The sequence below is a fragment of the Parus major genome, chromosome 26, assembly GCF_001522545.3.
Source record: "Parus major isolate Abel chromosome 26, Parus_major1.1, whole genome shotgun sequence".
NCBI lineage: Eukaryota > Metazoa > Chordata > Aves > Passeriformes > Paridae > Parus > Parus major.
The window spans coordinates 1,324,745-1,335,633 of NC_031795.1; the positions used below are offsets into that span (position 1 = coordinate 1,324,745).

At 59.1% G+C, this 10,889-nt stretch overlaps 1 protein-coding gene across 4 annotated transcripts in view; it reads right to left on the reverse strand.

Moving 5' to 3' along the window:
• The window catches only part of LOC107215007 (receptor-type tyrosine-protein phosphatase V-like), a 34,648-nt gene extending 23,911 nt beyond the window's left edge, over positions 1-10,737 (reverse strand). For 2 of the 4 annotated variants that reach the window (XM_015650917.3, XM_019009028.2), the window contains exons 1-8: positions 10,326-10,733; positions 9,326-9,389; positions 6,794-7,060; positions 5,207-5,476; positions 4,472-4,738; positions 2,319-2,591; positions 1,399-1,659; positions 702-974 (exon numbers count right to left, since the gene is read on the reverse strand). In XM_015650917.3, coding sequence (XP_015506403.1) covers positions 702-974; positions 1,399-1,659; positions 2,319-2,591; positions 4,472-4,738; positions 5,207-5,476; positions 6,794-7,060; positions 9,326-9,389; positions 10,326-10,391 — 1,741 coding nt within the window. In that variant the 5' untranslated portion in view covers positions 10,392-10,733. Of the gene's footprint in view, positions 1-701; positions 975-1,398; positions 1,660-2,318; positions 2,592-4,471; positions 4,739-5,206; positions 5,477-6,793; positions 7,061-9,325; positions 9,390-10,325 lie in introns of all 4 variants that reach the window. The other 2 variants (XM_015650922.3, XM_015650919.3) reach the window with 2 other exon arrangements.
• Positions 10,738-10,889: the final 152 nt, after the last annotated feature.

Here is a 10,889-nt window from a genome sequence, read left to right on the forward strand (position 1 = left end):
TGTGGGGCTGTGCTGTGGGGCTGTGATGTGGGGCTGTGATTGTGGGGTTCTGCTGTGGGGCTGTGCTGTGGGGCTGTGATTGTGGGGCTGTGCTGGGGGGCTGTGATTGTGGGGTTCTGGTGTGGGGCTGTGCTGTGGGGCTGTGATTGTGGGGTTCTGGTGTGGGGCTGTGCTGTGGGGTTCTGCTGTGGGGCTGTGCTGGGGGCTGTGCTGTGGGACTGTGATTGTGGGGCTGTGCTGTGGGGCTGTGATTGTGGGGTTCTGCTGTGGGGCTGTGCTGTGGGGCTGTGCTGTGGGGCTGTGCTGTAGGGCTGTGCTGTGGGGCTGTGATTGTGGGGCTGTGCTGTAGGGCTGTGCTCTAGGGCTGTGCTGGGGGCTGTGCTGTGGGGCTGCACACACTTGTCCTGGGCACCCTGCAGTGTCTGGGTCAGGAGTCAGCACACCAAAGCCAGCTCCTGCTCCACAGCAGAGATGGGATCAGTCCCCACCTTCCCCTGGGTGACATTTGGAAGTGTTTTCTGTTCAGAGCCGGGTTCCTCCTGCACTGCAGACCCTTTCAGTCCCAGCATGGCTGGATGTGGCTCCAGATGAGCGCCTGCTCTGCCTGTGCAGCCCTGGCTGACTCCCCACCTCTGCTCTCTGCTCCGGGGGACAGGCGGTGGCCGTGACCAGCACCAGGGACAGGCAGGACTGACACTCACACGTCCAGTCACTGGCTGATCTCACAGGGGATCTGTAGGGCCCAGCCACAGCAGCCATCTCCAGCGTGTACTGGCGCCCAGGGACCAGGTTCTCCAAGGTGACATTCGTCCAGCCACTCCCCACAGTCACATTCCTGACCTGCTCCTGGGATTTGGTTTCCCGGAGGGTCCCTGTGTAGCCAGTGCTGCCAGAGGAAGCTGCTCTCCAGGAGGCTTGCAGAGAGGTGCTGTGGCCCCTGTTGCTGAGGGTCAGCTGCTCTGGGGGCAAAGGGTCTACAAAAGGAAAGGTCTAGAATCACCTGCCAGAAGTGCAGCTCCAAATGTGCTGGGGCAGGGGTCCCTTCCCTGGGAAAACCTGCACCCAGGTGCTTTGGCCACTGCCACCCCTGACCTGCTGGCACCCACACACCAGTCCAGCAGGCACTGGGCCAGCACAGCTCAAACTGGAACACTGAAAAAATTGTTCTGGTGCTGGAGGAGGTGGTGGGGAGTGAAGGGGGTGGCTCAAGGCAGCCTGAGCAGTGGCACGGGAGGGAGGAGAAGGGCACCGGGCTCAGCTGCCCCTTGTGACACATCCAGCAGCACCTCTGCCTCCTCCTGAGCCTTTTGCCCAGTCATGGGATGAAGCTGTGGAAGATGTGTGCTGTCAGGGCCCTGAGGTGTGACACCAGGGGGAACCCCAGGCTGTGGCACTCACATGTCCAGTTGGAGATGCTCCGGGGTGAGGATGTGTAGGGACCAGCCACAGTGGTGACCTCGAAGGTGTAGAGGGTCCCAGGGTGGAGGCCCTCGTAGGTGAAGCTCGTGACAGCCCTGGGCAAGGAGCTGTTCTTCACAGGGTGTTCTGCAAGGCTGAGGAGCAGCAGATAGCCCTCCCCTGCTGCCTCCTCCCAGCTGGCCAGCAGGCTGTGGGGGCTACCCTGGCTGGACAGCCTCACGCCAGATGGTGCCTGTGGTTCTGTAAGGGACAAGGACAGCACAACATGGGGCAGGAAGACTGCTTTCACGGGATATTTTCTGCTTTTCAAATTGCTCCAGGTGACCCTAGAGCAGGGGCTGGGACTGGATGATACCCAGAGGTCCCTTCCAAGGCTAACAGTTGTGTGATCCTGGGACACTGCAGCTGTCTCCATCCCACACAGGGGCAGAAGGAGAGCTCTCAGTGCCCCCAGCACCACGGGCTGGGTGGCTTCCTCCCCATGCTGTGTCCAATTGTCCCTTCCCAGAGTGGCAGCTCTGGGACAGCACCAGCTGTGGCTCCACAAATCACCCAGCAGAGGCTGAGCACAGGGAGGTGCCCCCTCTGGGGCTCTGCTGGTGCTTCCCTGCCCACCCATCCAGCTGTGGTGAGGGGAAGGGAGGAAGCTGCTGCCTGCAACCCTCCAAACAGTCCAGAAGGGACGAAGCAGGATCTGCTCTTGATCTGTGCCTGACACTCACTGGCACCAAGGACCTCTGAGCCCACCCTCACCAGGAACTGTGGGGAGGCAGATCTTGCTGCTCTGATCCACAACCTGCTCTTGAGACCAGGTGTCCTGTCCCTGTGCCTGCCTCACCCCCAGCCCCCTCCAGGCAGCAGGAACAGCCTCCAGGGCCACGTGTGGGCTCTCTGCTCACCTGTCCAGGCTGCTGCGCTCTGCGCCGATGCCCTGTAGGGCCCTGCCACCGCCACCACCTGCACACTGTACTGCTGGCCAGGGCTCAGCCCGTGGAAGGTGACGTGATCGTTGTCCCCACCAACAGAGATGTTCCTGGTCGGAGTGCTGTCCTCTCCCTCGTGCAGGGTCACCAGGTAGAAGTCCCTCTGTCCCCCTGGGATACTCCAGCGAGCCTGTAGGGAGTTCTGCTCCTCTGCACTGCTCAGAGTCACATTGCCAGGGCTCAGGGGGTCTGGAAGGGAATGGGATTGTGTGAGTCAGGGTTATGGGGTACTCTGTACCCCATACTCTCCCTGAGCCTCATTCCTGGCAGGGTTACGTCCACCCTTAGACATCCTTTTGGAGAGATCCATCTGCACTCCCCAGCACAAACATTCCTGGACTAACAGAGTCCAGACAAAGCTGGCAGCCTTGCTGAGAAATTCCTAAAAGTCTCCCTCCACTCCATTCACATCCCACCATGAACTTGCTGATATTCCCAGGAACTGGCCTGGACCAAACTCCTGGCCGGACGCCCCTGGCTCGTGTGTCTGGCATGGGGGAATTTTGTTCAGTGGAGCAGGTCAGAGCTGCAGACAGCAACAGCAGGGATCAGCCTCACTCCAGAGCAGAAACAAAGCAGCTGGAGCTCTGGAGCCCTTCCAAAATCCCATCTGCAGAGTCAGCAGGGAGCAGGCTCCAGCTTCCTGGGCTGGCAGGTGGAGCAGGAGGGAGCTGGAGATTTGACAGCTGGTGGTACCAAGGTGTTCCCAGCAAACACATGACCAGTGTTTGGCCACTGCCAGGACGAGTCTCTGGCCACAGCAGCTCTGAGTCTGCAGCTTGGCACCTCCATCATTTGAGGGCCAAGGCTACCTCTCCATTTCCCTCCTGGTTTTCCTGGAAACATCTGGGAAAGCAAGTTCAGGACTGGAACTTTTTACTGAGCTACGGACATGGTGTCACCAGCAAAGTCCCCCTCTTTCAGGGCTCTCATCAGCATGAGGCCAGAGCAGAGAGTGGGCTGGGGGAATGGTGTAATAGTGGTTCTGGGAGGGCTGCCCTCATTGTTTTGACCTGCCAGAGGCTCTTGGATTCCTTGGCTGTATTTTCACAGCACCCACCAGGCTGGGAACATCCACCAGGATGAGGTTATCAGGTGCTACCACAGCATAGCCTTGACAACAATCAAAGAGCACCAAAAATCCATTCCATAGAATCATAGAATTGTGGAATGGTTTGGATTGGAAAGAGCCTTGAAACTCATTCACTCCACCCCCTTCCACTATCCCATCCCTCCAGCCCTGTCCAGCCTGGCCTTGGACACTCCCAGGGATCCAGGAGCAGCCACAGCTTCTCTGGGCACCCTGTGCAGGACCCCCCGACCCTCACAGGGAAGAAATCCTTCCTAACATCCAATCTAAATCTCTCCTAATTTAGTTTCAAACCATTCACCCCTTGTCCTACCACTGTCTGCCCATGTAAAGTCTTTTTTGTTCTTCTGTAAGCCCCTCCCAGAGGCCTCCAGTTCAAACCAGCTCAGCTGCTGCCCTCTTGCCCCATTTTTTCTGCTGCCCTTGCACAGCCCTGGGGCACACGAGAGCCAAGCCCCAGCAGCACTGACCACCAGTGGGATCTGCTGCTCTTCCATCTCCCTCCTAGGGGAGAGACCACAGGCTGCTCCCACTGCAGCCCAGGGAGAACTGGGGATCCACCTGCTGAAGGATTCACTGGCCCCATCCCAGCAGTGCCCCAGAGCTGCCTCCTGGAGCAGCTTTCAACCAATCCCCCTTTGTGCTCCTAAAAACTGCACAATCATGGAGGAGAAGGAAGAAGGAGAGCTAAGAACCACACCCTTTTTCCTCCATCTTTACTCCATACTCTAAAATCTCTATTTTTTACTTCAGTGACATAATAAACATTATACTACTTTCTACTTAATTTTTTATAAACCCTGGTTCACCCAGGGATATTTGGAAGCCTTTCTGTCAGTGACAGACAAGATTAACACCTTTTTGGAGACACAGAACAAAGAGAGAAATGTTTCTCCATTTCTGAATTCCTACAGATCTTTGGATTCAGAGGCTGGAGCAGAGGCAGGGAGAAAGCTGGGGCCACCAAGCTGATACTCACATGTCCAGGCGGTGGCATTGGGTCCCACTGCGGTGTAGGAGCCAGCTGTGGCACTGAGCCCCAGCCAGTACTGAGTGCCAGGGTGGAGGTGATGGAAGGTGTAGCTGCTGAGGCCCCTCCTGGCTGACAGGGTCGTGCTGACCTTTTGGGTGAGGAGGTTTCGGAGCTCGAGGTGGAGCCAGGCAGCCCCTGCAGCATCTGCCCAGGAGGCGACGAGGCTGGTGCTGGAAGCTGGGCTGAGCCTCAGCTGGGTGGGGATGGAGGGAGCTGAGGGGAGGAGCAGGACACAGCAAGGTTGAGTGCTGGGGCTGGTGGTCCCTGGACCCTCCTCTCTCCCCAGGGGCCCCTGTGCCCACAGCTGCTCTCTGGCATGGGGGCTGAAGGTCTGGTAGGGGTCTGCTGAGGGATGTCCCTCCCATGTCCCCTTCCACACAGGCTGGAGGGCCCTTGAGGTCCCTCCACATTGTCATGTTCCTTCAGGCTGCAGCTCTCAGCAGCCAAGAGATCCAGGGTCCCCAGACTGCCCCTCTGCCTTGGGAACAGCCAAACCCAAGCTGTGGGTGCTGCAAGGCAGTCCCAAAGTGCAAAATCATCCCCTTGGCCCAGGCACTCGGCTCACAGTGGGGATGTCAAACACTCCAGCTGTTCCCCACAACACACAAGCTCCCCATCCCAAGCCTGGAAACCTCCTCCCCTGGTCACAGCCCTTGGGCAAGCACACCCATCACTCCCTACCTGTCCACTGGTGGACACTGGTGCTGGCCTGGCCGGGCCCAGCCAGCGTGCTGACCTTCAGGGCATACTCGCTGCCAGCCAGCAGCCCGCTGAAGAGGAAGGTGGAGGCGCTGGGCAGGAGGGACACGTTCCTCACCAGGCTCTGGGACTCGCTGTGCCACAGGCCCAGGCTGTAGCCGTCCCTCCGGCCGTGGCCGTGCGCCCAGGCCGCGCGCAGCGAGGCCGAGCTCCCGCCGCTGCTCAGGCTCAGGTTGAGGACAGGAGAGGGACCTGCAGGGACATGGCACAGCCACTGCTGGCTGCTTGTCTGGGTGTGCCTCAGCTGGTGGAGCTCGTGCAGCTGCACAGGACCCACTCACAGAGTCCTGGAGTGGTTTGGGTTGGAAGGGACCTTAAAGCTCTCCCAGTCCCAGCCCCTGCCATGGACAGGGACATGCCCACTGTTCAAAGTTGTTCCAAGCCCTGGCCAGACTGGCCTTGGATGTTTCCAGGGATAGGGCAACCAAAGTTTCTCTGGGCAACCTGTGCCAGGGCTTCACCATCCTCACAGGAGCTTCTTCCTAAGAAACTTCTCCTCTGCCAGTTTAAAACTCTTCCTTCTTATCCTGCCATCATCTGCCCATGTGAAAAGCCCCTATTTATCTATTTTCAAATCCCCTTTAGGTACTGAAAGGCATTTTAAGGTTACTCTGAAGCCTTCTCTCCAGGCAGAACAGCCCCAGCTCTCTCAGCCTGTTTCCAGAGCAGAGGGGCTCCAGTAAGGATTCCCCAGGCAGAGCCCCATCACCTCCCTGACCATTCAGCAGCCCCCCACGGGCTGTGTGGGCTGCACCATCCCCCTGGATCAGTCTCAGCACTTATTCTGAACTCAGCAGGGAGGCTTGGTCAGGGCCAACACATAAAGGTGAACCCACCATCACCTGGAAGCTCACCTGACAGGTCCTGTGGGTCCTGTCACCTGCCTTTCCATGACACCCAGCTTCTTCCTCCACCACTGCTTCCTGACACCAGCCCTTCCACTGTCCACTCTCCTCCCTCCAGCTCTACTCTCCTCTGCTAGGTTTCTGATTTACTCAAAGATCTTCTGGAGAGGTGCAGACAAGGGCTGCCATCCTCACCTGAGCTGTAGAGCCACCCCCTCTCCAGCCCTTGGCACAGAGCAAGGCCTGGGGGTGAGAACAGGACAAACAGAGAAATGTTTCTCCATTTCTGAATTCCTATTGAAATCCTTGTGATTGACAGAGATGTGCCAAAACTGTGGAGCAGATGCTCCTTCCTTGTAGCTATTTCTAGACCTTCAGGAATGACATTTTCCAACCCTCATCTCTCTGCAAGCCACATCATGGGCTGGTCCATCATTACCTCCATTGTTCCAGGAGGAGGAGATACAGCATGAACCCAGCCCATACCAGGTGCAGGGGCAGGACCCTTCCTCCACCAGGATGAGGGAACGACCCCTAAGACTCTGGGGACCCAGGAAGGACCTTAGTTCTTGGAAAAGTGAAGAAAAGCCCAACCTCCCAGGAAGCAGCAGGACTCCCAACAGCACAACAATCAGTGAGCACTGAGGTCCTGGGCAGCCCTTACTTGTCTGTGCTGTGATGGTCTGGCTGGTGGTGTCCATGCAGGCCAGCGTGGCTGTCACCTCGATCTCGTACTGCGTGCCAGGAGTCAGCCCATGGAACCAGAAGCTGGTGGTGTTGGGTCCAGCAGACCCATTCTGCAGCAGCGTGCCTGACCCCAGGGAGGAGAGGGCGAGCAAATACCCCTGGGCACCTCCCTGTGGCTCATCCCAGGACAGAAGGAGGGAGTCTGAGCGGTCATGGTCGCTCACACTGACATTCAGGAGTGTACCTGCAGAGGCAAATCCAAAACTCTCAGCAGGGGTTGGTGGTGCTGGGTGCCAGGCTGCAGCTCCCAGCCACCCACCCTTGCTGGGGTACACCAGGCACTGGCCACCACCCTGACCCTCAGGGCTCTGAACAGCCTTTGGGAAACACAAGAACCTTCAGAAACCTTCATGGACTCAGCTCAAAGGAAGCTGTCAAAGAGATGCTCCTAAGCATGGAGCATCTGCTCCACTGGAGAAAGACCAGAAGGCCTCAGGTCATCATGTGCTTTGTCCAGAGTCCTGGTTTGAGGCAGAGAACTTCCCTGGCTGGGTATAATCCATTGCTCATCACCTCGGTTGGCTTGAGCCCCCCAAAAAGATGTTGGAGGCTCTGGGCCCATCATGAAGAAGCAAGACAGTGGTGAGACATGGGGCAGGATGGATATGGCAGGGGGCCACTGTGCCCTCTGCAATAATCTCTGCCTCTGTGGGGGCTCTGACAGAGGAGCCTTGGGGGAATCCAGACAATGGGCTGCCCTCACCCTGCCCGGTTCAGAGGTGACATGGGAAGAGTGGGACACTGCACACATGGAGCAATGTGGGAGCAGGCTGGCCCCAGCCCTGCTGAGCTGTGTCCCTGCCATGGCTGTGCTGCAGCAGCGAGGTCAGCGTGCTGGGGCAATGGAGAGTGTCTGGGGATGGGCACTGTCATACAGGGCTTGGCCTAATTGCTGGCTCAGTGGCTGAAACTGCTGCTGAATTCCTGCCCTTAGAGCTGCTCAGGAGACACCTACACAACAGGAGCCAGGCAGAGCCTGTCTGTCAGGCCCAAGCTGGTGGTGTGACCAGGGCAGGGTCCATCTCTGCCTCACAATGTCTCCAGCAGATTGTTACACACCCCCATCCTCAGCCTTGCTGTCAGTCACGGAACCATTTAGGTTGGAAAAGCCCTTTTAACATCCCTGAGTCCAACTGTTCCCCCAGCACTGCCAAGTCCAGCACTAACCCAAGTCCCCAGGTGTCACATCCATGAGCTTTCTATTGCTCCCAGCTTTTGGAAAATTCCAGAACTGCTCTAGTGCTAATAAGACATTTGTGTAATAATTAGCACTTAAAATTAATGGCGTGCAACACGTTGTGACAGGCTTACAGAGGGTCTGGCACAGTGAACCCAGCACAGTGACTGCCCCAGAGTCCTGCCATGGGGCACCCTTCACACAGCCAGGGAGGAGCAGTGTGGGCTGAGCCTGGGACAGGGGCACTGCTCAGGAGCTGTGTGTGTCTTTCCCAGAGCTGAACATTCTCAGAACTACGTGCAGCTTCTGCTCCATGCAATGCTGTGGTTTCACCTTTGCTGGTGAGGCCAAAGGGACCTGAGGACAACAGATGGATGTGAACAGGATCACGTAGTGCCCCTGGGAAAGGCCCTCTCAGTGCCATCCCTGAGAAGTTTGAGTGCATATTTAGGATCAGACAGCTCAGGAAGGGTTGGTTAAATGTAGCTGGGTGCCCATGGGTGAGGTGTCTATACCTGGGCCAGCTGCCCTGGGCCACCCTTGCTGTCAGCAGACACCCAGAGCAGCAGGCACAGCTGACCTGAAGGCAACCCACAGGTCATTGTCCTGCCTGGCATTCAGGCAGGGCTGGTTTGTTACTGCAAGCTCTTTCTTATCTCCTGAAGGTATGAGTTCTCAGCCCGTGTTTCTCTGCTTGAGTTTCCAGCAGCTTCATCACCTGCCTCCCTCTGTCACCTTCCTGACATCTGCAGCACAAATGTACCTCAAACGGGCCAGAGGCCTGTGACCCCAGCACTGCTCATGTTCCCACTAACCACATCACAGACAGCACATCCACATCCACCTCACGCCCTGACAGGTGCCTGTGGATCAGCCAGGTGATTTCTCACTGCCACAGGCTGATGCCATGTGGGTACTGTGCTGGCTCCAGGCCTTCAGCAGCCTTACAGATTCTGATCCTGCCCAGGCAGCTCCAAGGATCTGAGCAAGGCACCTGTGGCTGCACTGCTGCTGAGTGAATTGTGATTCTGGTGCTCTGTGGAAGCAGAGACCTCTGCAGCCCTGTCCATACAGCTGATTGCCAGAGAAGGATGGGACTGACTCTCCCCCTTCCCTGGGCACGATCTGTAGCCTGTAGTTAGCCCAAAGCAGAGTATTTACAAAGCTACTCTTAACTCCTAGAGCCCTGCTCCAGCACATCTGCTCATCTCACAGCTCCAGGCACAGAGACCATCCCACCCTCAGCCTAGGAACCTCATTCCTGTGACTCACCTCTTTCACCAGGTGCATCCTGGCCCTCCAGCCCTGCCTGTGCCGTGCGGTTGCATCCCTGGCCCTGGGGGATTGAAGGTCTCCAGTGAGAGAGGGGCAGGATGAGGGGGGCTGAGCTGAGCCACAGGGAGAGGTGTCCTGTGGCAGGCCAGGGGTTGGGCTGGCAGGCACAGGTCCCACCCTGACATGGCATCTGTGGGCTGTGACCCCTTTTCCAGGTCACTTCTCAGACCTCCCTTAGTCAAGGCAGGGAGACAGACTTGGCAGCTGCAGCTTGTGGGCTGCCCCAGCCTTCTGCACAGGTTCTGGGGCTGCACCAACACGGGGCCGTGCCCACAGGGGAACCACAGGCCACCAAAGCAGCCAGGGAACAGGATCTGGAGAGAGAGGGAGGGATTGAGCTCCGGACAGGACCTGGCAATCTCATTCCCTCTACAGGCACACCTCCTTCACACCAAGGAGAGAGGATGGAGGGACCACAAACCCTCTATCTGCCACCCCCCAGAGGCAGAGCAGAGTCCCCGGAGCCCCTGGCACCCTCCCGGCAGCGGGGACACCCGTCCTCTCAGCCTGCTCGCAGCAGGGTGTGCCCGGCTTTGGACTGGCGTCAGTTCCCCCCACGTTAAAGGAAATGTCTCCTGCCCACTCCCTGTCCTGCAACAAGCCACAGCAGAACCATCATGTTCCTGGCACTCTTTTCCCCCGGCTCTCGGACTCGTTCCGGCTCCCCACCGCTGGCGGGGCTTTTGGCAGAGGAGAGCGAAGCTGGGGACCCCTGGGAACAGCCGGTGCCTGGCGAGGAGCGGCGGAGCCAGGGCAGCAGGGAGGGACGGGCTGCGGGCCGGGGTCCCGGGGCGGGGGCAGCGGGGGAAGAGCGGCCGGGGATGCCGAACGCCGCTGATGTGGCGAACAGAGAGAGGCACCCGCAGCCCCCCGCGGCACCGAGCCGGGAGCCAAGAGCTGCCGAGCCAAAGCGGGGGCTGGGGAGCGGAGCTCTTACCTCTGCCAGGGTCCCTGGGAGCCGCGGCACCCACAGCAGCAGCAGCGGCAGCAGCGGTGGCCTCATGGGGGACCTGGTGGCAGCAGATCAGGGGGATGACAAGTTGGGTTGGGGGGGCGGTTTCTTAGCAGCGGCCGTGCCCAGGCAGCCCCTCGTCCCACGGCAGCCTGGAGCCGTGTCCCCACATGCTTTCCGAGGGGACAGGATAACATCAGCGGGGACACCTCGGCCGGGCCCGCTGTCCCTGCGCGGGGGCAGAGCTCGCCTCCGGCCCGGGAGAAGCCCGGCGGGGGCGGCTGCCTCTCCCGGGGCGCATTTGCCGCTGTCCCCGCACGTCCGTGGCCTCTGCGGTGACTCCGCAGCTGGCCCGAGAGCGGCTGCGGGCAGAGCTCCGCCCGGGAGGCTGTGCCGGGCTGCAGCCCGCTCTGGCATCAGCAGCAGCTCCGGGAGCTGCAGCGGGAGGAGCGGGAGGGGAGGAGACAGGATCCAACCGATGGCGGCTCCGGGATGGGAGAACCGCCCGAACCAGCCCCCAGAACGGGGCGGGAGCGGGGAGGGCAGCGG